The sequence below is a fragment of the Lissotriton vulgaris genome, chromosome 7 (assembly GCF_964263255.1).
Source record: "Lissotriton vulgaris chromosome 7, aLisVul1.2, whole genome shotgun sequence".
In the NCBI taxonomy this organism is placed as follows: domain Eukaryota; kingdom Metazoa; phylum Chordata; class Amphibia; order Caudata; family Salamandridae; genus Lissotriton; species Lissotriton vulgaris.
The window spans coordinates 444,107,133-444,132,331 of NC_141695.1; the positions used below are offsets into that span (position 1 = coordinate 444,107,133).

At 46.1% G+C, this 25,199-nt stretch overlaps 1 protein-coding gene across 1 annotated transcript in view; it reads right to left on the reverse strand.

The window, feature by feature from the left end:
- LOC147701819 (uncharacterized) overlaps positions 1–25,199 on the reverse strand; it is a 786,161-nt gene that overhangs the window by 390,344 nt on the left and 370,618 nt on the right. The window contains exon 2 of the mRNA XM_086930459.1: positions 13,042–13,145. Within this exon, the coding sequence (XP_086786585.1) occupies positions 13,042–13,072 (31 nt within the window). The 5' untranslated portion in view covers positions 13,073–13,145. The remainder of the gene's footprint in view (positions 1–13,041; positions 13,146–25,199) is intronic.

Here is a 25,199-nt window from a genome sequence, read left to right on the forward strand (position 1 = left end):
TGGTATTCAAGTTGATCTAAGATCTCCCTGACCTGTTTTTTAGCTTCTTGCTTAATGGGATACTGCCGTTGGGCAGTTGGTTCACTTTTTAACTGGATTTTGTGAGGAGGTGAGTCCTCATCCCATCCTACATGGTTTTTATATAATGCCGGTGCCTGGGCTACTGCCCATTTCCTTGCATATGTATATTTTTTGTGAATCGGAATGTGATTCGAGAAGGCAGGCATAATCACTTCTTCACCACGAGGGCACTCCCTGACAAACTCTGGGGGCCAATATTTTTCAGCTAACAGAATATCATAGCCTTTTGAGAGTTTATCCCAAAATAGACCCTTTATTTTCCTAGTCTTATCACCCTCTATACGCAATGTTATTTCGTATATTTTATGGGGCTCGCTAAGTCTGGTGTCGGCAGTTTCAACCTGAATGTATTCATTCATGTCCACTGTCTCCAGATGACTCATCAAGATCTTGCGGGCTATACTGATTTCTGCTGCACTGTCCAACATTGTCAATGCCCACTCCCCGTTTTTCAACTGTGTCCTCAGTATTCTTGGCATGGTTGATTACTCTAATACTGGCTACCTTCTTTTTTGGAAATTGAGATTTTTTACTCTGAGCAGGTTCCTTGTCTTTGGACTTGGTGTGCTCTCCTGGGTCTGACCGTCCTCTTCTTTCCGATTTCTGCGAAAAAGAGCAAGAGGGACGTGTATCAATATCTTGATATCTATCAGGTTTTTTCAAATTATCCCTATTTCTAAGGTTATATCTTTTCTCAGAGGGCTCCCTCTGGGGAGACTGGTGTTCTCGAGTCGGAGTTCTTTCCCTCCGTCGAGGAGACCTTCCTCTGGACTGGAAAACTTTTTCCTTGGGAGTGGATTGTTTATTTCCATCCCAGCCCTTTTTAGGAGTGTTTGAATTATTTTTAATAAATAATTTTTCAGGATTTTCGAGCAGTTGGGGCTTTACTGGTTTCCCACCCAAGCTGTCTCTACCTAATTCTTCATAGCATTTCTCTATGATTTTGGCAAGCTCAATTGGCTGATCTGTTATATCTGTTGCCTTTAACTTCTGGCGGATCGCCACAGATGCTGCTTCTCCCTTTATGTTGGCTAATAATATAGCCGAGACCTGCTTGAAGTCTTTCAGTAATTTTATACCAAGATTTAAAGCGGGCTCTGGACCATATTCATTTTGAATCTGTTTTAGCACTTCTGGTATTACCGCCATAGACGGAACACCATGTGTTTTTGTGTAAATGGAAGCAAAGACTGTACCCCAAGTGTCGCAGTCCTCCACGTGTGGTGCGATTCCCATAGGAAGGCAGATGGTCAAGATTCTGTGTTTCTCTATAGGGGTAGTATCAGGAAATACTGCCTCTATTTGAGTGATTTTCTGTGCTAACCAGAAAGGAATTTGTTCCCGTTTTATGGGTGTTTTACCAAGACATGACTGTATGTTCTGTGGTGTAATTTTATTAGTGTTCCCCTGATGAGGGGTCAGCTGTGGTACATTAACAGCTGGTTGGACTGTTGCAGTCCGCATTACATATTGGACTAATTGCCTATGTATTTTTATAAGGGTTTTTAGCTGTACTAACAGCTCTTCTCTAGACATTTTTCCAATGTCCGGATGTGGTGTGTAGCTGGCTAGAACCGGCCACGTTGCTCCTGGTCTACCTAGTGGACCGAGCCTGGTAATATGATCATTATGTTTTAGGGCGCCATTAAACCAGAGCAGGTGCTCTTGGAATTTTAGTGGGATTTCAGTCTCCTCGAAAGGAGCGTACTCTTCCGGAGGTTTCTCTATTTTGTATACTGAAACTCTTGTGTTCTAGCGTTTGCCGCTGGAAAGTTTATCCATGAATAGAATACCTCTGTCTGCCGATATTCGTGTGCCTCTATCACGAAAATTACTGTACCACCTTGTGGTGTCAGTCCGTGTTCTATAAGTTTTAAAGTTATAGATTTTCTTAAATGTACCGGGATGATAATTGCATCCGGGTCTGTGTCTTCGGGACCCTGCTGAGTCGCATCTGCTGCGCCCCCAGTGGTTCCGTTTTCTAAGTCTGACATTTTATAAATGCAGGCTTTGCAGAGTAGGTTTCCAAGGAGACAAAGATTAGGTGCACAATATTTTGGAACACTGTATCCTTCAACGTTGAATAAACCAGAGCTTTACATAGGAATCTCTTCCTACTGAGTTCGGGCGGATTTTAACCTTTCACCCACTCCAGACGTCTATTGGAGTATTTACAGGAGAAAGGGGTCTGTGTGAAATATGCACGACTGAGTTACTCTAACGTCTTGCGTTAGTTTATCGCCTTACCAAACGTTGGGCGCCATGTAGCGTAGTTCCTATTTTCCCAATAGGCCCTGCGCATTGGAATAACATAAACAGTAGTATCGACGTAGAAGTGCGGATCTTCCAGGCCTCCACTGACTATGCTAAACTTAATTGGGTTTGTTACCAACTAGCTCAGAGGTCACTGGAAACTTTCTTCTCTGAAATAGGAAGTGATCAGCTTCCCTGGCACAGACAAGAAGGGATTCAGTTTTCCAATAACCGTGCAACATGACAACTTTGCTCCTCAGATCAAGAGTCAATCTCTAGGGTCGTGTGAAACAATAGACAGTTATTTTACTCAGTCAGGTTGGTGCAGTTTACTTTCACAATATGTAGAGAATAGAGAGACGGGCGTTGTCAATAAAAGGTAACATTTATTGAACAGTCTTTCTTCTCGTACAAGAGAAATGAATTGCCACAATTGCAAGACTTGTTATTATAAAAAGTACGTACAGTAAGATAAGTATTGCGAAATAATACTGTAAAAGCATTGATATGGTTTCTTAGCCATACAATGGTTTAAAAGTAATAAAACATTTATACATTCATATATACATTAGGCAAAAATACTCAACTGGTGCTTCTAACTACGCCTACCCCAGTGTACCTGACCTAAGCCTAATACTTGGGAGGGGAGTAAGTAAGTAGCTTTAAGTTAAGTTGGTTTTGCCAAGGTTTGCTTCAAGAATTCTCTCTCAAGGGTTCAGTCAACACCATACCTCTGGAATAGAATGATGGAGGTCTGGTATCTCCCTCAGGGCTCGATATCCCAGTCACCCGCAAGGGTAGACCAGAAACGCTGGAGCTGGATTTCTCGGCAGGAGAAAGGCAGCGTCTCTTCTCAGCGCGTCGAGGAGGAGAAGGAGGGGGGACAGCGTCCGCGGGCAGCTTGCATCTGCTGGGCTCTTGCAGGGGGACGGCTGTTCAGCTCCTAAGTTCACCACACCATCTTTCGCTAGTTAGCAGCGATAGCAGTAGCGATAGCAGCTATGATATCTTCAGCATAACAGCAGCTTCAGGCGACGGGCAACAGGGGACTTGCTTAAGGCCACGTTGGTAGTATTTATACCTGAAAGGTGCCTTGTTTGACGTAAGTTTGCTGGTTATAAGACGTCAATAAAGATGTCACTAGGAAGTGATCGTCTATCAGTGCTCATTAGAGTTCTGTTACTAATCAAAACACAGCAAGCGGGGATTTCCAGGTTTGCTAAGTTTTTATCTTGTTGAAGAACTCAGAGTGTTAATCTAGGAATCTCAGATAGTGACTTCTGCTCTGTCATTGCACTAATTGGTTGCAAAGGAAGTGGCAGAGAAAGCTATTCTGGAATGTGGCTCTGTTCGTGTGAGGCCAGAGATGAGTTTCTGAATATTGCACTTGAACGGTTATGCCAATATAGGGAATACATGGATTTATAGCCGAATAGGAGCATACGGTCACAGTATCGATCAGGATCCTAGATTAGAACGCTACAATATGGTATTCTTTAGTTTTTCCTAAAATGAACAGACAAGAAGTTATAAGGCTTTCTTGTCTTTTTGCCAAAATTCAGCCTTCCAGTGGTCTGGCCTGATTGGTCAGAGTTAAGTGGATTAGCTTGGCTCCTTTGATGAGGTGATAAAGAGCCATTGGGGTAGCCATCTCTTCTGGGAAGGCAGGTTTCTGCTACACAGGAATGCCAGAGCAGGGGGGGGGTTCGTAAACAATATCCTTGAATGGAAGGAGACGGGCAGAAGACACAATTTTAATTTACACCTCTCCTCTTTGGAACCCAGCCAAAGGCTATGTTTAAGGAAGGAATGAGCAGATGCAAGGGGAGAGACTATGGAGATAAACCATCCTGGGGGTGTGTTTAGCCAGTTCTCCTCTTCCTGCTGGAAAATCAGCCATGATGAATTTTGGAGAAATGGTGCTCTCTGGGAGAAAATAGTGCCACACTTTGGAGGATGTGGCCCTACCCGGGTGTGTTGCCCTGCACCTCGTTGGACAGGGGTGCCCTCCTGCTTGACCCAGAGAACTTGGAATAATTATCTGAGAGGGGCAGAGCCTCTCAGATCTGCTGCTCGAAACTTAAGAAAGAAGAAGAAGGGTCCATGCTGAGATGTTTGATTTGCTCCCACCAGGCCATGCACTCTGAAGACTGTGCTTGATGCTGCTCAATCTAGAACTAAAACCCTGAGGAGTACCTTGCTTCAAAATGACTGAAGAGTGGGGTCCCTGCAAGCTACAGGTTAACTGAGCTCTCCTGGAATATCACCACCAAGAATCCTCATGCTGGATTACTACCAGTGCATTTGTAAGGGTTTTGTCCAAGTGGATTGTGGGAACTGAAGTCCCGTACTTTCAAGGACCATCTCGAAGCTTCCAAAACCTTGGAGTAAGTTTAGGACAAGTTGGGACCCTTTGAGGAACTTCATGGTGAAGTTCTAGAAGTTTGGAGCAACTTTGGAAAAAAGCTCCATAAGTGAACTGATTCGACCTAGCCATCCAAGTCGGCGACCTTCAATCTTGAGCAGGTCGGCCGTCCATCTTCGTCTGGCTGAAAAACTCCGGAGGTTCGACGTCCAGAGTTTGACCAGGAGTAGGCTGAAACCCAAGCCAGTGAACCCTCATGGAATCTGACCTGGGAAGAGCATCGATGAACACTGCAAGAAAAAGCTCCTTAAAAGTTTCTAAGTCGAACATAGAAAATGTGACCGGGACCAACTGCGAGAGCCAAGCCGCCCACCTTCAACTGCGCGTTGGCCTGGATCCCTGGTTCGTCCCACTGGAAAGCTCTGGAGGTCTGACTTCCACAAGTTTGACCGGTAGATGGTCGCCAGGCAAGCTGGCAAACCCTCACCAAATCCAAACTGCCTGAGAGCTTCGAGGGACCCCGGAAGAAAAGCTCAAGAAATGTTTCTGAGTCAGAAGGTAAAAACTTTAAACCAGACCTACCATGAGGGGGACCTTTAAACCAGACCTACCTACTGTGCAGGGCTTCATTGCGGTTGGCCTGAAACTTTGACTTTGTCTCGGAGTAGCGTGACCATATGTCCGAAAAGGCGCTATAGGCTTCTATGTGCTATATAGTGCTAAATCTTTAAAAAACACATCTCTGGTTCCCTACATTGGGTTTTGTTAGTTTTGGTGTCATTTTAAAAATTCAAAATATGTCCTATTTTTATAAATTGGTGTTGGATTTCTATTGTGTGATGTGTCTTAATTATTTACTGAATTGGTGTTTTTAAATGCTTTACATACCTTGTTTTCGAAATTAAGCCTGCCTGCTCACAGCCAAGCTACCAAGGCTTGAGAATGGGAATAATTTTCTAAGACCTATTCTGAGCCCTATACTGTTTTAGTAGATTTATAGCCAGTGACAGATATACATTTGCCACTACTAATAGTCCACTTTCCAACAATGCTTAGAGGACGTCAAGGAGTGGATGACCAACTCCTCCCTAAAGCTAAACGGAGAAAAAACTGAGCTCATGCTCCTAGGCCCAGCCTCACCAGTGCCTTTCACCTCCTTGTGGCCCCGCGCATTGGGCCCTCCTCCCACCCCTAAGGATAGTGTTAAGAGCCTAGGAGTGTGGCTGGACAAAAAGCTCTCCTTCTCCACCCAGGCCACCAAGCTGTCCGCTACTTGCTTTGGCCTACTCAGAACCTTGAGGAAGGTCCTCCCGCTTCTGCCTCTGGATGCCAAAAAGGTGGCAGTACAAGGCCTCATCCAGTCCCGCCTGGACTCAAACAATGCCCTATACGTAGGGGCACCTGAGATGACTCTCCAGAAACTGCAGGTGGTACAAAACTGCGCAGCACGTACCCTGCTGCAGATCCCGCGAACCCAGTCAGCCAGACCTGGACTGAAAAGTCTCCACTGGCTGCCAGTGAGGCAGAGAGTGGCATTTAAGGCGCTGTGCATTGCGCATCGTGCCTTCTGGAAGACGGGCCCAGCAATCAATAATAACCTTGTCATCCCCTACCACCCAAACAGGAACCTCCGGTCCACGGAGGCTTTCCTGGCTGTTGTTCCCAGAGTGAAGAGAGCCAGGTCCGGGGGTAGGCTGTTCTCTCTGAACACCGCCAAGCTCTGGAATGCTCTCCCCCTTTCACTTCGGTCCAACCCAGACCTGCTCTCATTCCGGAAAGCATTGAAAACACTACTGTTTGCCAAATCCTCCTTGCCTTAAACTCCTCTGCTCCGCCACATCTCTGCTTCAACTCAGCGCTTGGACGGCCGTGGGCAGCAACCGCGCTTAACAAATCTATTTTCATTTCATTTCATTTCATTTCACAGTTCACTTGCATGCAAAAATAAGTATCCTACGTTTTTGGGGGTCAGTTATAAGACACACATCAGGTAAGTTTTTCAAGCAACTGTGACTTCAAAGGATGCTTACAATAGCAGCGTTTATGTGAGTTCCTAGCTATATCAGTTAACAGCTACTGTCAATTTTGCAGCGCCTGATCTTTGGCGACAACCCAAATTCCACCAGTAACTTTGCCACTTTCCAGGTGAATCTAATTTCCATGTTGACAATCAAGACAATCTTTCTACTTTGAATTTCTTATGGCTTTGGATTGTTTGGTCTCATATCATTGGTGAATGTGCCCTCTCACATAGCTGGCAAGTGCTTGGTTTATTAGTAGCTAAAGAATAGTGAAAGACCGCATAGTTTCAGCCTTTAGTGTCTACAGATCATTACATGGTGCAGCTTATGGCTTTTATCCGTATTCCTCAGGGTCCACTCTTTTGGCACCCAACCCACTTATTTGGCTTGGAACAAGGATAATCGTGATGCATGTAGACTTGATCTAACCACTCAGAACGTGCCTTGTAGGAAGGCCACCACTAACAACCTGCAGAACATTTATTCTCCTGGTTCCCTGAGAGCAATTACGTTTTGCACCAGATAGGCTGAATGAACCTGAAGAGCCTAAAACTACGGATTGTCTTTAAAACACAGTCCGAGCTTTCTAAAAAAAACGAATTACAACTAAATTGAAACCTTTATCCGAGATCGTTCGAGCAGCTGAAAACATGTCCAAACAATTGTTTACTTCTTTGAAATCCTTTACTTATCTTTTTTGCCTCTCCGTTAACAGTCCAGCTAGCCAAGCCTTTTGTGAGAGAGCTGCCATGATGAATGTATGATTTTTCCATTTTGAGGGAGGTGCTGGAGTTGAAGGGTTTAAATTCCCACTGTATTCCAAATAGCAATACACTTGATCAAGCCATGGATTTGTCCTGTGAGCATAGTTCCAGGGAGGTGTCAAGGGTGAAGTCTAGAGATGTAGCGGTAATAACCACTTTATGGGTAATATTGATATCTGGCAGGGAGATGGTTAATTCCTTTTCAAGTGTACATTCATGTTGAGGAATTCTGATTTATAGGTATTAATTTTTTTCATGGCACATGCGTTCATTTTATTGAGGCATTTAAAACATTTAATTGCCATCTTAAAATAAGCAGAAACAGAAAGATAAACACACCAAAAGGTGACAAAAGGGAAAGATACAATTCTATTCTGGATAAAAGAAAAAGCACTCCTTCAGATGAAGTACACATCACTATAATACCAGTAAACCTAAATGAGATTGCCCTCCCAGCCAGTGGATGACCCAGAATATTGATGTTTTAATGGCGGTGATGCTTTGAGCTCAGTCTCCTCTCAGAATTTTAGTAGATCCCTTTTTTCACCCACGGGTTAAAGTTGGTTTACCTCACCCCTAGTGCATTTCAATGACCAGTTGTAGCTGGATTGTTCTTGCTTCCAGTGCAGATCAAAGGGAAGATAACGTATTATTATTTTTAGGTTTTACATAGCGCTAGCTAGACCCGAAGGTATCAGAGTGCTTTACATATAATGTGAGATTGTTTGATTGAAGTACATACATATATACAGACAAAGAAAAGCATAAGACATTCAAAGTAGTTACATCAGGTGCACATCAGAACAGCATAAGAGAATGAAGTAAATGACAGAGTAACAGCTGAAACAATCAATTGACCGCCACAATGGGTCTAGTCGGTTTGGGTGTGAGCTTTGAGAACATAGCTCGGTTTGTGTGCGTGTTGAATTAGTTTTTGAGCAGTAGGTATTTAAGGTCCTGTTTCAAGCAGTAAAGGAGGAATTGCGGTGGAAATCTTTAGGTAGAGAGTTCCAGATCCTATGTGCATTTTCTGAGAATGAGCATGTCTGGGAAGATTACTTCCTACGCCGACGACACCCAGCTCATCCTTTCCCTCACCAAGGACCCACACACCGCCAAACGCAACCTCCATGAGGGAATGATGGCCGTCACCGACTGAATGAGGAGAAGCGTTCTGAGGCTGAACTTGGACAAGACGGAGGTCCTCAACCTCGGACCCACCCCCTCAGCCTGGGACGACTCCTGGTGGGCGACCACACTGGGAACAGCACCAACACCCACCGCCCATGCACACAATGTAATCTAATCTCATCCTCGACTCCTCCCTCCCCATGTCTAAGCAGGTCAATGCCGTCTCCTCCTCCTGCTACAACACCCTGCGCATGCTCCGCAGGATCTACAAGTGGACCCCGACCGAAACCGGAAGAACGGTGACACAGGTCCTCGTCAGCAGCAGACTGGACTACGGCAACGCACTCTACGCAGGAATGCAAGCCAAACACCTACGACGACTACAACGCATCCAAAACGCCTCCGCCCGACTGATCGTCAACGTCCCCCACCGCAGTCACATCACCCCCACCTGAGAGACCTACACTGGCTCCCCGTCAACAAGAGGATCACCTTCCAGCTCCTCACCCACGCACACAAAGCACTCCACAATGCTGGACCAGCCTACCTGAACAGCAGACTCAGCTTCCACACCCCCACCCGCCAGCTCCGCTGCCAGCCTCACCCTCGCCACGGTCCCCCGCAACCAACGAACAACCTTCAGTGGCAGATCCTTCACCTACCTTGCCGCCAAGACCTGGAACACCCTCCCCACCCACATACGGCAGACCCTGGACCTGCTCGCCTTCAGAAGACTCCTCAAGACCTGGCTCTTGGAGCAGTAGCAGCATCCCCTCCCCTCAGCACCTTGGACCCTCACGGGTAAATTGAGCGCTTTACAAGTACTCTGATTGATTGATTTATTGATTGACTTTTACAGATTAGGAGGTGTGAGAAGAAGTAAGTTGAAGCTTCTCAGGGTCCTGGCTCTTCTTGCTTTCGAATGTCTGGTTTCTAGATATTTGCAGTTATGTGTATGAAGGGCTTTGTGGGTGATGCAAGCAGACTTGTAGATACATCTTCTTTTGATGGGAAGCCAATTAAGGCGCTCGAGGGCCAGTGAGATGTGCTTAGACTGTGCAATACCTATTAGGAGCCAAACAGACGCATTGAGAACTGTTTTAGGGGGCAATGTCATTTTTCGGAGTTCCTGTGAAGATGGAGTTGCCATAGTAAACTTTCAAGAGGACTAAAGATTGCACCATTGTCTTAAAATCATCAGGGAAAATGACCAGTTGGATTTTCTTGAGATGTTTTTGAGTGTAAAGTGCTCCTTCGGCTGAGTTGTCGATGTGCTCCTTCATTGACATGTTTTTGTCCAGGGTGATGCCCCAAGCATTCATATTCTTGAAACATTCTAGGATTGGTAGAGGTTTGTTTTGAGAGAGAAAAGTAGTAGTTCAGTTTTGCTGGGGTTCAACTTAAAGTGGTTTGTGTTAAGCCAAGTTTGTATCTTGGTTAGTGCAGAATATGTAGTATGTCACTGGGTGATTACATTTTGTAGTAGAGATAGATGTCATCAGCATATAGGTGATGTGTGTGTTTCCTACATGGACATTGTTGTTTTCCCTATGTTAGTATAACAATGCATGTTGTAGGTTGCTTCTGCTTTGCACACATTATTAAAGCACACACTTGTTTTTGTGCCACATTGTATTTTCACATATAGTTCGCACACAGTTTTGTCCTTTTCCTGGGATTTAATCTGCACAGCCTAGGCAAGGTCAAACAACACTGCATTTTGATATTCCCTGTGGCCAGATACTAGCACCTAGACATAATAGATACACCCAGCTGCTGTTTTTGAAAACAAATGTTTTGTCATATAACTCTGGACATGTCGTTTTAAACACACACAGAGCGGAGACTGGCAGACAGCGCAAACATCCTGAGACAAGAAAGCTGCGTCAGCTGGGATTTAGAACAACTACCTATTACTGCTAAGGTATGTGGGCCGCAATCTATAATATATAATCATTTAGCTTTCATAGTGAGGGTGGGTTTAGGCAAATCTGTCAGATAATATGATAGGACTCTTTATTGTATACGATCTAATATCTATGCACATTAGAGCACGATAGTTTAAATAACCATTATAAACTTTCCTTGTGTCTCTTTTCTATTTGTTGTGTACAAGTGAGAGAGCTAAAGGCGATGACCTGCTACCTCGATCCTGAGAGGGTTGAGAGTGTCTTGTTCTGGGGTGCCACATCACTTGTCTCTCTGGAATAGGTAGGAAGGCAAGTGAGGCACTATGAGCTAGTCGGATTCGGGCCCATAGATGCTGATGGGGTATGGTGTTCAGTCCCTACATGCTGACATTCTATGGTCCCAAGCATAGTTCTGTTTCTGAGCGGAATCGTGCAATAGTGATTATTTACCCTTGCTTGGTTCAGAATAACAGTGAGAGGTTCCATCAAGAGATTGAAAAGAGTTGGGGAGAGAATTGAACCTTGAGGTACACCATGTGGAACTAGTGTAGGTTCTGAGATACACTTGTTGAATTTTATTTGTTGTGAGCGATGTTGCAGATAAGATGGGAACCATCTCAGGACTGTGACATTGATACTAGTGCGGTTCTTGAGTGTCTTGTGTGATGCTGGGTGAGCTACTGCATCAAAAGCCGCAGACAAGTCAAATAGGATTAGGAGGCAGGCTTCACCTTCTTCTAAGGATCTGTCATCAGAGATATTGAGCATTGCATTTTCTGTGCTACAGCCTTTCCTGAATCCTGACTGGAAGGTGTCATGGAGGTCGAATTTGTCTATGTGTTGGTCGAGTTGTAGTAGGTCTTCTTCATTGTTTTGGCTAGGAACATAAGGTAGATGAAAGGTCTGAGGTTACTGAGGTCATTGGGGTCCGCCCCTGGTCTTTTTGAGTATGGGTGTGATTTGGTCTAGTTGGAGGGAGTCAGGCACACAGCTTGAGGAGAGAGATGCATTGATGATTTTTGTCCAGAACGGGGAGATGATATGGTTGAGGTTCTGTAATATTGTGGATGGGAGGGGGTCAGTAGTGTGTAATGTAGGCTTCAAATTTGCATTTATATTGAAGACTTCACTTTGTATCATAGGTTTGAAGTCAGACCAATTAGCATTGTTTTTCAGTTAAAGGAGATCATAGTTGACTTTAGTTTTTCTTGTTCAATTAGGTCATTATGTTAAGTGTTGAGGGGGAGCTTCCGTGGTGGTTTGTGATTCAGTGTTGAAGGTTGGTAGGGATGTCAGATTTGTGACTTGGATGAGGGATTGCTCACTTTTTTGCTAATTTATCAGTGAGGAAGTTAGCAATTTCTTCACAGCGTTAATTTGTTGCTGTTGTTTCGTGTGGGGAGGGAAGGGCAGTGTGTTGTTTAATAATGTTGAAGAGCTCACTGTGTCTGTTCATAGTGCGGCCAAGTTGGGTGTGAAAGAAAGTTATCATTGTGCCCAACTTACTTATATTAAATTTGGAACACATGCAATAATTTAATAGGGGAGACTGAATAATTCTGCCACATTACTGAAAATAACTCCTCCCATTGTGTTTTCTTACGTCAGAAATTAATCTGATGAAGGCTGATTAGGAGTCTGACAAAGGCTTGGTCATTGGTATCTTTAAACAAACTCAACTATTGTTAAAAGCAATATGATGCCTGCAATCAATGTAAAAAACCTGTGTCTATTGTTAGCATGAAAGTATAATGATGACACTATTAACCACCTGCAGTAAGAAATAGTATAGCTGTTACTCAACTGTAACTTATCACAATTCAGTTGTGATGCCATAATGCCTGCTGCCAGAGCTAGCAGAAGGAGTAAAAGGAAAGTAATAAGCAAAATTACAACCGCTGGCTAATCAATGGGAACCAGAAACAGCTTTTCAGTTCATGATGTGTTTCCCTGAACTGAAGAGTCATTACAAAGATGACGATATTGATGGCAGTGTGTTTATTTCTTACACGTCTATAGTTCATTACACCAAAACAGGAATCTGAACATTCGGCCTGGTTCCTTTTAGAGGGGCATATATATCCTTGTAATATACAATAGAGGGTCCTTTACCACATATATTAGGATAAAAGCAGTAAGATATAAGAAGCATGGCCAATTACGCAAGCGGACAGCTCAAAAACATTATATTAATATTTTGTTGACAATTAAAACAAACCTTTCGACATACCAGAAGGGAGACAAAATTGCATTTGAGAAACCACAACCTTGCCTTTCTCAAGCAAGTTTCCGCTACGAGCTATGTGGTGTTTCTAGAATTAGACAATACTTGGCCATGGTCCATCAGAGTTGAGTAACTCCAGTTTCAGTCCCGTGATCTCCTTCACACACCCAATCTCACACCCTCCAGGGAATTCAGCATGTTTGGAAGCCTTGTCTCCTGGCACCTGTGGTTCCATAAAGTTCCCTGCTCATTCTTTCAATATATAAGGCAAATATTTCACGAGTGTACTCACCCAAGCCAATACACCACAGAGACATCTTCATGTATGGTCTGGCCTTTGGATTAAAACCAAGATGTGTTCCGCCTGAAGGTGGCTGTCCCCACAATTTATAAGGCCTGTATATAAAGGTAGAAATAGAATAATATAAAAGTTGTAATTGTGTGGAAGATCTCCTGATCATTCAGCATAGCTGCAAGCAACAGAGCCTCACAAGGCCTCCAATAGACTCTCAGGCAGCTTCCACCATAGTCCTGAACTATACCTCACATGCTCCACAACAAACACTTACATAGGACCTAAGAGACTTGACAGCTCCCATAGAACCTTTTTATAGCTCAAATCAAACCCTTGTTCAGCCCCAACAGCTCATACCACACCCCACAACAGACCCATACATGGATCTCAACCGACCAGCAAATAGCACTCAATGATCCTCACGTGACCCTGACCTTGAGCAGAGTACCCTGCTGGACTAGCACCTGTTTCAGAGGCATTACCCTTGAAACCCACCTTCACCCTAAAGCATATGGTAAAACGAGCAAGTCAGCAAATCTCACAGCTTTAGAGATGGAAACACCAAACTAAGCTATTGACATAATTAAGTGATGGAATGCAGTAATACAAACTTGAATCAAAATATATTTGACACCAATAACAATGTAACGCTGACCACAACAATGAAAGACCAGGAGATGTACACGAGCTGTCCCACGTCAGATGTCAAGAGTTGAGGGGTCAGTGTCCAGTGGGAGCACCAACAAGCCTTGGCAACTGCAAGCAATGTGGAAGTTAAAGAACATGCAGTGTCGGTAACAGCAAGGTCCAGGTGATACACTACAAGCAGGGGAGTCAGGGAAGGCCCCAAGCAATCAGGGGAGCCCAAATAATTCAAAGATTTCCCTCAAGAGAACCCACAAGCCAGAGGCACTGGAGTCGCGAGAGGACCTCGAGCAGCTCACCATAGATGCAGGCCCTCGGTGCAAGTGATGTGCTTAGGATGAATATCTTGGTCACTGGAGATGCTTGAGATTGGGGCTACTTGGAGCCCCCCCGAAGATATTGGTGGAAGGAAGCCAATAAAACTTTGCAGCTGCAAGTTGACATACTGCACAGGGGCTCAGTTCCTGCGGCTTCGACAAGGGATATTGGCCTCAAACTTAGTGAGAGTACAAAGACATGGCAGACCTCAAGGAATGTGAAAAACCAACATCTGTGATGCTGAGCCTTTCAGAGTCTGTGCGAGCCCATGATCAGCAAACCAGTCAGCTCAGTTGCGGTGCCTGCAGATGCAGGGAAGGGACTCCTTCCCTTCAAGGGAGATTCCTTTAGGTGTCTTGGATGCCCACAGGTCTTGAAAGGTTCCTGTATGGTGCACAGGCACGGACGTTGCAGCAGACAAGCAGGGGGATGAGATCACAAGCAGCAGGAGTCTTCCATTTTGCAGCCTTGATGCCTAGAGCGAAGTCCATAGTGCCCAGATGGTTGAAGAAAAATCTGGGGGCCCACCAAAAGGTAAGCCCTTAAATACCCTAAGGAAAGGGTTGAGACAATTTAGGGGTCCCTCCCTAAGGAGGAGCTGGTCAAGGGGAGGATACTCCCCTGTCCTTTGTCCAGTTTCACGCCAGAGCGGGGTCCAATGGCTCCCTCAGCTGGTTTGAACTGGACTATCCATTGAGGGCACCAAGTGTGCCCTGCACACAGACTATGTGGTGCTGCCAAGTGCCCCCACCCTGCCCTAATACACTAAAACCTGTCTGAGAGGTGGTCACACCTCCCTGTGACAGGATACCTATTGTTCTGCCTTCCCCTCCCGAGCTTGTCTCAGCAGCAGGAGAGCAGAAACTATCTCTGGCTGGCAGCAGCCCAAGCATGCAGTCCAGGTCAGGAAGCTCTGAGGGACTCCTAAATGAGCTTAACAGTGCATGGAATCAAACTCCCACACAAGTATGATTCCAGCATGTTCGATACCAAACATGATAGGATTCGTTACAGCCAGTTTCGGGATGGCCATTGCGTAATGACATGGTTTCCCTTTATATGTTATATGGCTGTTTCACTTACAACGCAAGAGAATGGACTTCGTAGGCTGTAGGGGTGTCCTGCTCATGCAGGGGCACCCTTACACTTAGAACCGAGCACCCTGCCTTCAGGATTGTAAGGCCTGCCTTAGGGGTGACATATAAGTTTTAAGTGCAGTGACCTTCGATATAAGTAAACCTATAACTTTCATAATTGGTTTTAGCACCAACTTACACAGGCTGCAATGACAGTCCTGTTGTTACAAATTGAGGGGTCTTCCATGGGTGGCATAATACTCCAGTCCATGGGGGATCCTTGGTTTAGCTTTGCCCTGGGTACATTACACCATATACTAGGGACTGGTAAGGTTACACCAGTGTCCAATCTGGGATGTACCTAACTTACTTACAAAACCAATTTAGGGGAGAAAGTACAGAGACTGGGGTCCTGATTAGCAGGATCCCAGTCAGACTAGTCAGAAACAGCATTACATCAAGCAAAAAGTGGGGGTAACCTTAAAAAGCAGATCCTACTTTCCTACAGTGTATCAATGTCAGTTGAGGAGTAGAAAGCACAAGTCACGAGTAAGCAGAAGTGAACATTCTGCATACTGATAGAATGCCGAGGCTGCTGTTAACTGACACATCATCACAGTTAGAAATTGGGTCTCTAGTTGGCAGTGGTAGGCACCCTGTCCAAGTAGAGACCACAATCCTATCGAGGGTAAGCTAGATACACACTGAAGTATAACCTGTGCTCACAATCTGGTAGCTTGGCACAGAGCAGTCAGGCGTATCTAAAGAAACAATATGTAAACTACTTGTGCAACACACACACACACACACACACAGTAACACAATGAAAGCACCATAAAAATACTCCACAGGGGTTTAGAACAATAAAGAATAATTTTATGAATTAAACAAAACCACAATGACAAACATCCAGTAAGTAGAACCAGAGTTCTAATTTTTTATAGAATAAACTAAAAATAGTGCTTAGAAGTCAAAAGTGTCAAAGGGTAACTTGAGATTGCGCTAGACTGTGGGAAATCCAAAGTTCATTGTGTCCACGATGGAGGACAGGCCAGCCACAGAACTCAGAAAGATCCGATGGAGGCAAAGCATCTGCATTGATCTGCACAGTCGAGGAAAGCTTCGGCGTCGAACCCCTTTATGGTGCAGGCACTGCATCAATGTCGAGTCAAGCTGTCCATTGGCGTTGATCCACGCAGTCCGTTGAGGCGATGTCATCACTTGGCTGCTGCGTCAAAGGTCAATGCCTCAGTTCTGAACAGCGCAAAGTTGTCCCTAAATCGGTTTTGAGGGTTCTGGAAAGGAGAAATCACCATTCAAGTGCCCAGGAATGTGTTAACATCACTTGGCAGGTTAGGACTCATAGATTGTAGATTCCAGGTGCTGTAGCAAAAGTGAAGGAAGTCTTTGATGTCCCTGAGACTTCAGAAAAGGGAACAAGCCGGCAAGCCTTTGGTGTAACTTTGGGTTTAAGTGAGTTGGGTCCAGTCCTTTTCCTCAGCAGGACAGAGAACGAAGGCAGCAGGGCAGCTCAGTAAAGCAGAGAGTAGTTCCTTCAGAGCTGCAATCAGGCAAAGTGGCATTCCTTATTGCATAACAGTCCTTACTAAACATATATGGGGACTAAGAACACTTTAAGGTCCAGCATAAAGGCTCCATGGGATACTAAGTAATACAAAAGGTATGCAGTTCCTGGGGGGAGTGAAGGACAGGAGGATTTAGGTAAGGGAAACTGAGTCAACAGATCAGGTGACCTGATTGCTCAGAAGCAAGAGCCTTCATTCACCCATGTAGGTGTCAAGCTTTATCATCGGGCAGCTCCTTGTTGGGCCAGCGATGTAATACCCAAGGGATCCCTCAAGGGGGATCTTTGCCAGGGCTCTTTAAGCAAGAGATGCCGATGTGAGGTGTAGGGTGGAGGTGCTCTAGGTGTAGATTGGTGTAATATGAATAAGTAATTTAAAAATACCTAAAAGATACCTAATTTAATTTAAATGGGTGATTTCTCTTGTTATGATTAAAAAGTAATGGGTGGCTGAATATGGAAGAAATGGTCCTATTTAGCTCAGAAAATAGTGTGTGTGTAGATCAACATGCTTCTTGCCTCAAGTGTTGCTATCGACCCGGGCAATTCTTCAGGACCGAAAAATGAAACTTAATCTAGTTGTGGTTGGGGAAAAATGTATATAGCACTAGAAAAAGGTACCTCAATCACACAATCAAATTGTTACAGCACGATATACATGGGGATATCTAAAACCCCTCCAGGGTGGCAGAGAAGAGGTAGGTCACAGCTGAATCAGCATGCCGGAAACCTTTTGTTCCACAGGTAGCGTGGTCTCTGTCATCACCCAAGGTGTCAGTAGCTTACCGAACTTAGGTTGGGACTTATAGCCAAAAGGCCTTCGAAGCGGGGCAAGTTTAAAGCAGGCCCTTGAAGTGCACAGGACCCCTTTTATTCCAACCCTGTCTGCCAGGCTATCTGTGGGGATTAATCAGCCCTTTATGTGGGACACAGGACACTACCTAATCAGGTGTAAGTGTCAGCTCCCCCTCCCTCTTCCTGCCCAGGAAGAGGTATCAGAATGTAAATAAGTTATCTGTCACACCCACCCTTCCTGTGTTTGTGGCTGTATGGAAGGAACACACAAAGGGTAGCTGTCACCCATCCCAGACGTGTATTGTAGACAGGCTGCAAGGCACACAGGGTGGTAAGAGCAGAGAAATGTCCACTTTCTAAAAGTGGCATTTCTACAACAATAATGATAATACAACTATACCATTAAAGGAGATTTATCATTATCATTCTAAGCATATTGAACATGATGCAGCTACTCCTTCCTAATCAGGAATTACAGCTTAAAAGTGGGTTAAGGAATTTCTAATGCTAGCCTATGAGGGGATCAGGCCTCACAGTAGTGAAAAACTAATTTAGCTGTTTGTCACTCCCAGGACATGTAAAACATAATGGTGCATCTCCTACCTTTTAATTGCACGTCACCCTGCCCTTAGGGCTACCTTAGCCCTACCTTAGGGGTGACATATGTGTAATAAAAGGAAAGTTTAAGGCTTGGAAAGTGGTTTTAAATGCCAAGTCGAAGTGGCAGTAAACTGCACACACAAGCCTTGCAATAGCAGGCCTGAGACAGGTTTGAAAGGCCACTTGTGTGGGTGTCACAACTAGTGCTGCAGGCCCACTAGTAGCATTTAGATAACAGGCCCTGTGTGTATTGTATACCACTTTACAAGGGACTTATCAGTAAACTAAATATGCCAATCATGTATATACCAGTGTCACCATGTAAAGGGGAGAAGCACAAGCACTTTAGCGCAGGTCAGCAGTGGTAAAGTGCTCAGAGTCCTAAGGCCAATAAAAATAAATAATCAAAAAGTGGAGGTAAGCAGGCAACACCATCCTAAGTAGGACAGGTCTAACAATCATCTTTAATTATATTTGAGCTTAGCAACATGCCGATAATATGCCTTTGTTGTCAATTAAATATAGTCTAAAATAATGGTCCTTTGAAAATACAATCCTGCATGTCCTGGTAGCTCCAACCAAACACTGCCTTAATCTCAACAGACCCACCTCTGAATGCATATTCCTTACCACATCCAGTTGACCCAAACCACTACACTGCTGTCCCAGGTAGCTCTATCATACTCTTACACAACTCTCTGGCTACGCACCCTAACCTCAACACCACAGCACTATGGCAGATCCATCATACCCTCACCATTACTGCAATATTCCAATGTTCTGCCAGCTTTATTCTACCACACCCTATCCTCATTAGGTCCACACCCTTGCTCCATAAACGTACCCCACCTCAGTCACAAAACAGCCACATATTGCAGCACTGGACTATATTTTTGGGTGGATCCTTCACCAGGTGTGGAGGAAGTTATGTTGCATGGGCTCATCACTTCCTCAATCAGTGAGGAAATATCTGAGAGAACTTTATGGTGAATAGATGGTGATGGTGGATGAAGCATGGCTCTCCCTTTCACAGAAGCCTGATGGAGACAAGGTCTTGTCACTCTCAAAAAGCTATGTGGATGTCTCAAATGATCTTTTGCTACATTTGGTGATGTGGGACTCTTCATGGAGTGACACTGTGCCTATTCCTGATGTATTTACCCTGACCAGTGCACACCAAGCTTTCTCCTTGAGGATGCCTCTAATCTCAGTCTACATGTCAGTGTAGAAAGGCATGGACGTTGTAGTATTCAGAGAGTTGACAACAATGATGTCTTCCATGTGTTCATGGAGGTCATACTCCCAGAGAGGTCCTGGGTGGATGGGTAATAGTCAAAGTGCAATATCGGTGCAGCAACTGCTTCATCAGAGACTTTTGGTTGCCTAGGGTTCTTATGGCCTCCATTTCTGATTGATGTGTGCTGTGAACCAGGTTAAGGGGACATTTCAACTGTGTGATTCCCACTATAATCCTCAGGGTTGGTGATCAGGATGTCCCCAGGCAACTACAGTGGGAGGACCACCTTTCCAAACTCAGTGCCTACTAGGCATGGAAATAGCATTAGAGTTCATAAACACTGTGGTGCTACTTTCTGCATAGGCGGTGGAGGCAGATGTCTATGCACCTGATGGGCCCTTATCCCCATCGTGTCATCCAAATCAGAATGGTGTGAGCCAGCTGCTTAGGGATGAGTTGATCACTGTGTGATCCACTCTGAGACCACTGGACTGATTAGGTGGTGAATGATCTATCTAAAACACTTTTACCACACATTCACAGTATTACTCCAAACACATTTACTGCCCAATTCCAATCTTTCTCATTTGGAATGGGGAATACCATGTCATTTAGTTCTTCATAATTATTTTTTGTTTATTTTATTTATTGTGGTTTTCAAACATAGAAACAGACCATAGCTTTATCAATATACAGACATTGCCAGGTACATGAAAGCATCAAAATGAAAATTACATGCATTGAGATCTCATGTTTGTATCTGCCTTGTATATTAACACCTATATGACTCAGCCCACAACCCCCGATAATTCACGGCTCGCCCACGGAGCCTGAGGACCCGCCTCCCATAGATGTCAAGAGGCTTGTGTAACAGAATTTTTAATCTGATATATACAGTGCTCTCTTTGGGTAACTAGTTACATACATTATTGTGGTAATAATGAAGCAGGAACTCGTGGAAAGTTGTAGATAGGTTTAATCTTGTAAGTAACCATGAAGAAACCCGACCAGCAGAGCAGAGTCGAAGTCAAAGACTAACGGCTACCTGAGAGAACACTGGGCTCGGAGGCACGAGAATATTGCCGGCACGAGCTCAGGTAGTCGCACGAGCCAGCACGAGAAGGTAAAGTAATACAGTAAATATAACAATTATGTTGCATTGCTACAATTTAGAGATACCCATTGCTCATCCAGCAGGGGTGGCACACAGTTTCACTCATTATGTACCCTCAGGTATGATATCAGTGGTTCCCAAATGTCTCTGGGGCGGGATGTAGCTGGTAGTAGTTCTGCATAGGTTGTGAGCTGGTCTTATCCATAGATGAAGTCGTTAAGCCAGTCTTTGAATTTTGGGATCTTCCCCTACCCCATCTGCAGGCCACCTTGCATTTGGCCAGTAGTAAGCCCTGGCAGCCACGTGATCTCCCACTGTAGAAAAAGGTAGGGCTAGGACCTTTCTCAAGATTTGCCCGGCGCTAACCGCCCTTGTACCATTCAAGTTTACCAAGCAATGAGGCAGGCGCCGGAGACCAGAAGGCAGGAAACAGAAGTTTTATTCCGACGGAGCAGAACACATCAGATCAGACAACAAGGTATCATCTCGAGGTGCTCTAACAGCCTCTCGGAGGCCTGGCCTCTTATACACTGGTTTATGGCATGTGACCTTCCTTTAATACAATCAGATCTTTGTAAGGCAAGAAAAAGACATCCCCGTAATCCTAGTGTCAATCCCACCCCCATATACCTTCACAATAGAGGTCCTCAACCTGCTGATAAGAGGAGGGGGCCATCACGCAGCTGAGTGTTCCGTCGAGTCTTAGGATGTGTGCGCCTGATCATATCACAGGGGGGTGGGGAGGCCTGGATCAATAGAGGGTCCTTTGAAGGAGAGCGACCTCATACAATAAAGGGCAGTAAATGATATCTCCCGGCTTATGCAATGCCTCGGACCTGTGTGGACAGTCGGACACGGGGTGAGGGGCCATCAATGGAGTGGTATTCATGCTGCGTGGACAATCCAGCGCAGGAGGGAGGTTTATCAACAGAGGGGCATTCATGGGAGGAGAGGAGGTGTTGGTCAGGCGCTGGCGTGACTCCCAAGGACAGGGTCATGCAGAAGGGTCATGCTCATAAGGAGGAGGAGGGAGGGGGGAGCCAGGGTGCGCGGAGGATGCTTGCTGGGTCAGAGGGACGTGCTGGCGATCGATCGTGGACAGGGAGACCATGATATCTAAAATGGCTGCCGTGCACGTAGTACATAGGTGACAAGCTGGCGCAGATAATGTTCAGATCGCAAATTAAAATTCCACAGTCCTCCCTTTTAACATGTCTCGCCAACTTGTCAGTTTGGATTTATCCCCATAAGGCCACGTATTTCTACTTCATAGAGGGGACTCATGTGCTCATTTCGGAAGTCCAAAGTCTTTGGGCACATACAGTTAGAAACAAGGCCGCACAAAGGTGGCAGACATTGGATACCTAAGCAACACCCACATAATATTACAACAGGTATCAGCACGAAGGAAAACAACTTCCAACCCCAATTCTTCAAAGTGTCCCAAAACCAGCTCCCAAGCGACCATCCTTCTTGTTCTTGGTGAACCTCTGAGGAAAGTCTGTGGAGGTGTTCAATGGCTTTGTAGACTGAAGGCGAGTTGTCAGGCACGTATGTGCAGCAGCTGGATCCGATGATGCGGCATGCTCCTCCTCGGTCGGCTAGGACCACGTCTAGGACAAGTCTATTTTGAAGGGTCACGAGGCGGACCGCCTGAAGTTCCGCAGTGTTGTTGGCGAGGATACCAGCAGTGATGTTGATCGTTGTTTCTACTGCCTGGGTCAGGTGCCGGATAGCGCGGCTGTTTGCCATTGGGCCCCACAGAGGAACAAGTCCCTTTGCTGCATCTAGGAACTGTGCTCCGGTGGAGTCGGCTTGTCCAAGGTCGTCTGCACGCCTCTGCCGGTGATGGTTGGCAGGGGCTACATATGTGGGTGGGAGAACGAAGGCAATGTAACAGGTACCCTTCCAACCCTTCGGGAGCCAGGTGTAAGCCTTGGTGCCACACACAAAGTACATGTTTGGAGAAGCAACAAAGGAAGGGGGGTCAGCTGAGTCCAATGTTCTGGTGATTCGGCAGGCGCTGTGACCCACCAGTTGCGTTCCCTGGCCTTCTAGGCATACAAGGCCGGTGACATTGATAACAGACAGGGCCACAGTCAGAGTGGCGGTAGTTTGTTTTTGCAGATGAGAGAAGGTGGTTCTGGCTGGATTGTGGAGCACCTGTACTTCGACTCGTTCCTTGGCTGGAATGTCTTTGAGGAAGGTGGCGCCGGCGAGCGCAGGACACAGGGCAGTAGGAGTCTTTCCTGTTTTGTTCAGCCAGAACCCAGAGTAGAAGTGTGACACTGTCCGGCTGGAGGTGGCGTTGTCCTTGTGGCTCTCTTGCATGAGGATCAGCCAGGCGAGGCAAGAGCCGTGAACTGAGAAGGGTGAAGGGATGAAGGGAATAGAGTGTCCAGTGGCATGCGGGAGCAACCCGCAGATCCAACAGTTCGTAGCATTCGCAGCAAGGTTGTGTTGGTGCAACAGTTGCACGAAGGAATTGTTCCAGAATTCCCTGCGCCTTTCTCGGAGCTGAGGCGACAGAGAGATTAGGTGATGCTCTTTCAGGGGGGTCGGCTGTGCAGTAGGTAGCAATGCCTCATGAGCCGGTGTGCTTTCCTCCAGAATCCAGAAGGAGGTCATGAGGAGGAGGCAGAAGAGGAAGACAATGAAGAGCGCGATTGTCTTTGATTTGTGCAAGTTGTCAGTCTTTGGATTTCTATACTGGGTATTTCCTGTTGCTTCCATCATCTTCTTATCTGGCGCTTCCATCATCTTCTTATCTGGCGCTTCCATCACCTTCAAGGGAGCTCGGTAGCGGGCAGAACCACAGACTTCGTTTAGCTTCTCTCCCGGCAACCCTTGATTGTGTTTAGGTCACCGTTCTGAGATTTAACTTAGTCCGTGGCCTACTTAGCCGAAACTCCCTCCTTTTGACGCAGGAAATACCCTTCTCTGGATGGCACAGTGGGATCGGAGAATTTTGCAAGTTCGAGTGCCTCAGTATCGGGATAACAGTCCAATATCGGTCGGTCTTTGCTCAGGAGCTCTTCTTGGGTGCTGACGTTTTCTGTCGTGGCCAGGTTTGCAGAGACCTTCCGACAATGATGCGCGTGCAGCCAGTGCTTCTTCCCCTCCACTCGGAGTGCCGTTCGGGTGGTGATCAGCACTTGCCAGGGGCCCGTCCACCGAGGTTCCAGACTCTTGGTTCGCTGGAAATTTCGTATCAGCACGAAATCTCCCGGTTGGATGTCATGGCCGGGGCCCCTGGAAGCATCGGGGATGGCTTGCTGCACCTGTTGATGAATGACAGACAACGTTTTGGTTAACTTGCACAAATAATCAGATAGTAGGACGTCTGGGACGTCATGAATGGAGGTCGGTTTGGGAGCAGTCCAGAGGTTCATCGGTCGCCCAAACACGACCTCGTAGGGGGTCAAATGGTGCTTGGTGGGGGTGGAGCGCATCGATAACAAGGCCAGTGGGAGGGCATCCGGCCAGTTAAGTCCAGTGGTGGCCACTATTTTTGCCAGTTTCAGCTTCAGTGTGGCATTATGGCGTTCCACTAGACCGGCGGATTGGGGGTGGAAGACCGCATGAAACCGTTGCTTCACTCCCAACCCCTTTAGGATTAGTTGGATAACCTCAGCTATGAAGTGGGGGCCATTGTCGCTCCATAAAATTCGGCAAAGGCCATAGCGAGGGAAGAATTCCTTCAGTAGTACTTTGGCAGTAGTCATGGCAGTGTTGTCACGGGTTGGATAGGCCTCTACCCATTTACTGAAGGCACATACAATGACTAGTACATACTTCAGGTTCTGGCATCTCTCTAGTTGGATGTAATCCATCTGAAGGACCTCAAAGGGATGATTGGGGGTCCCGAACCCTCCCCGGGGTACTACAGCTCCTTTCCCGGGGTTGTGTTGCAGACAGATAAGGCACTGCTGAACTAGGCGTCTGGCTGAGTCGGGGATTTTGTCGTTATGCCAGACTTTGGAAACGAGTTCGATCATGGGTGCAGATCCTATGTGTGCGGGGGAGTGGGCCATTGTCAGTATGGGAATCAGATATGAGTCGGGCAGCAACCATTTGTTCGCATCCTTTGTTCGCCAGCAACCCTCTTCGTCCTTCAAACCCACCCTTGTCCACTTAGTCAATTCGTGAGGGGTGCTGGCCGACTGTATGTCTCTGATCATTTCCCTTGTGTCACTCCATTTTTCTGCTTGCGACCTGGTCACATATATGTGTGTCACCGTCCTATTCTCAGCTGTGGTTCGTGCAGTGATGTCGGCTAATGCATTCCCTTGTCCGACTAGGTCTGTCACTCTTTTGTGTGCCTGACATTTGATCACCGCTAATCGCTTGGGGAGGAGAACTGCCTCAATCAGAGCGGACACTAAATCTCCGTGGAGGATTGGGGTACCGTGGGATGTCAGGAATCCCCTCTCCCTCCACAGGAGCCCAAAATGGTGGACCACCCCGAAGGCATACTGGCTGTCCGTATATACGTTCGCGGTGGTCCCTGCGGCTATGATGCATGCTCGGGTGAGGGCTACCAGCTCTGCAGCTTGGGCAGATCGTTGTGTGATGCAGGCTGTCTCAACTACTGTTCGGGCTGTCGTGACTGCATAGGCAGCTGAAGTGGTGCCATCTGGGAGTTTGATGCATGAGCCGTCTACCCATAGCTCCCCGTCGGGGTCAGTGAAAGCAGTGTCTCGGAGGTCAACCCTACTCCTAGTTTGTTCGTCCGTGAGGGTCACACAGTCGTGGATGGGAGGAATGTCGGGGTCATTTTCAGGC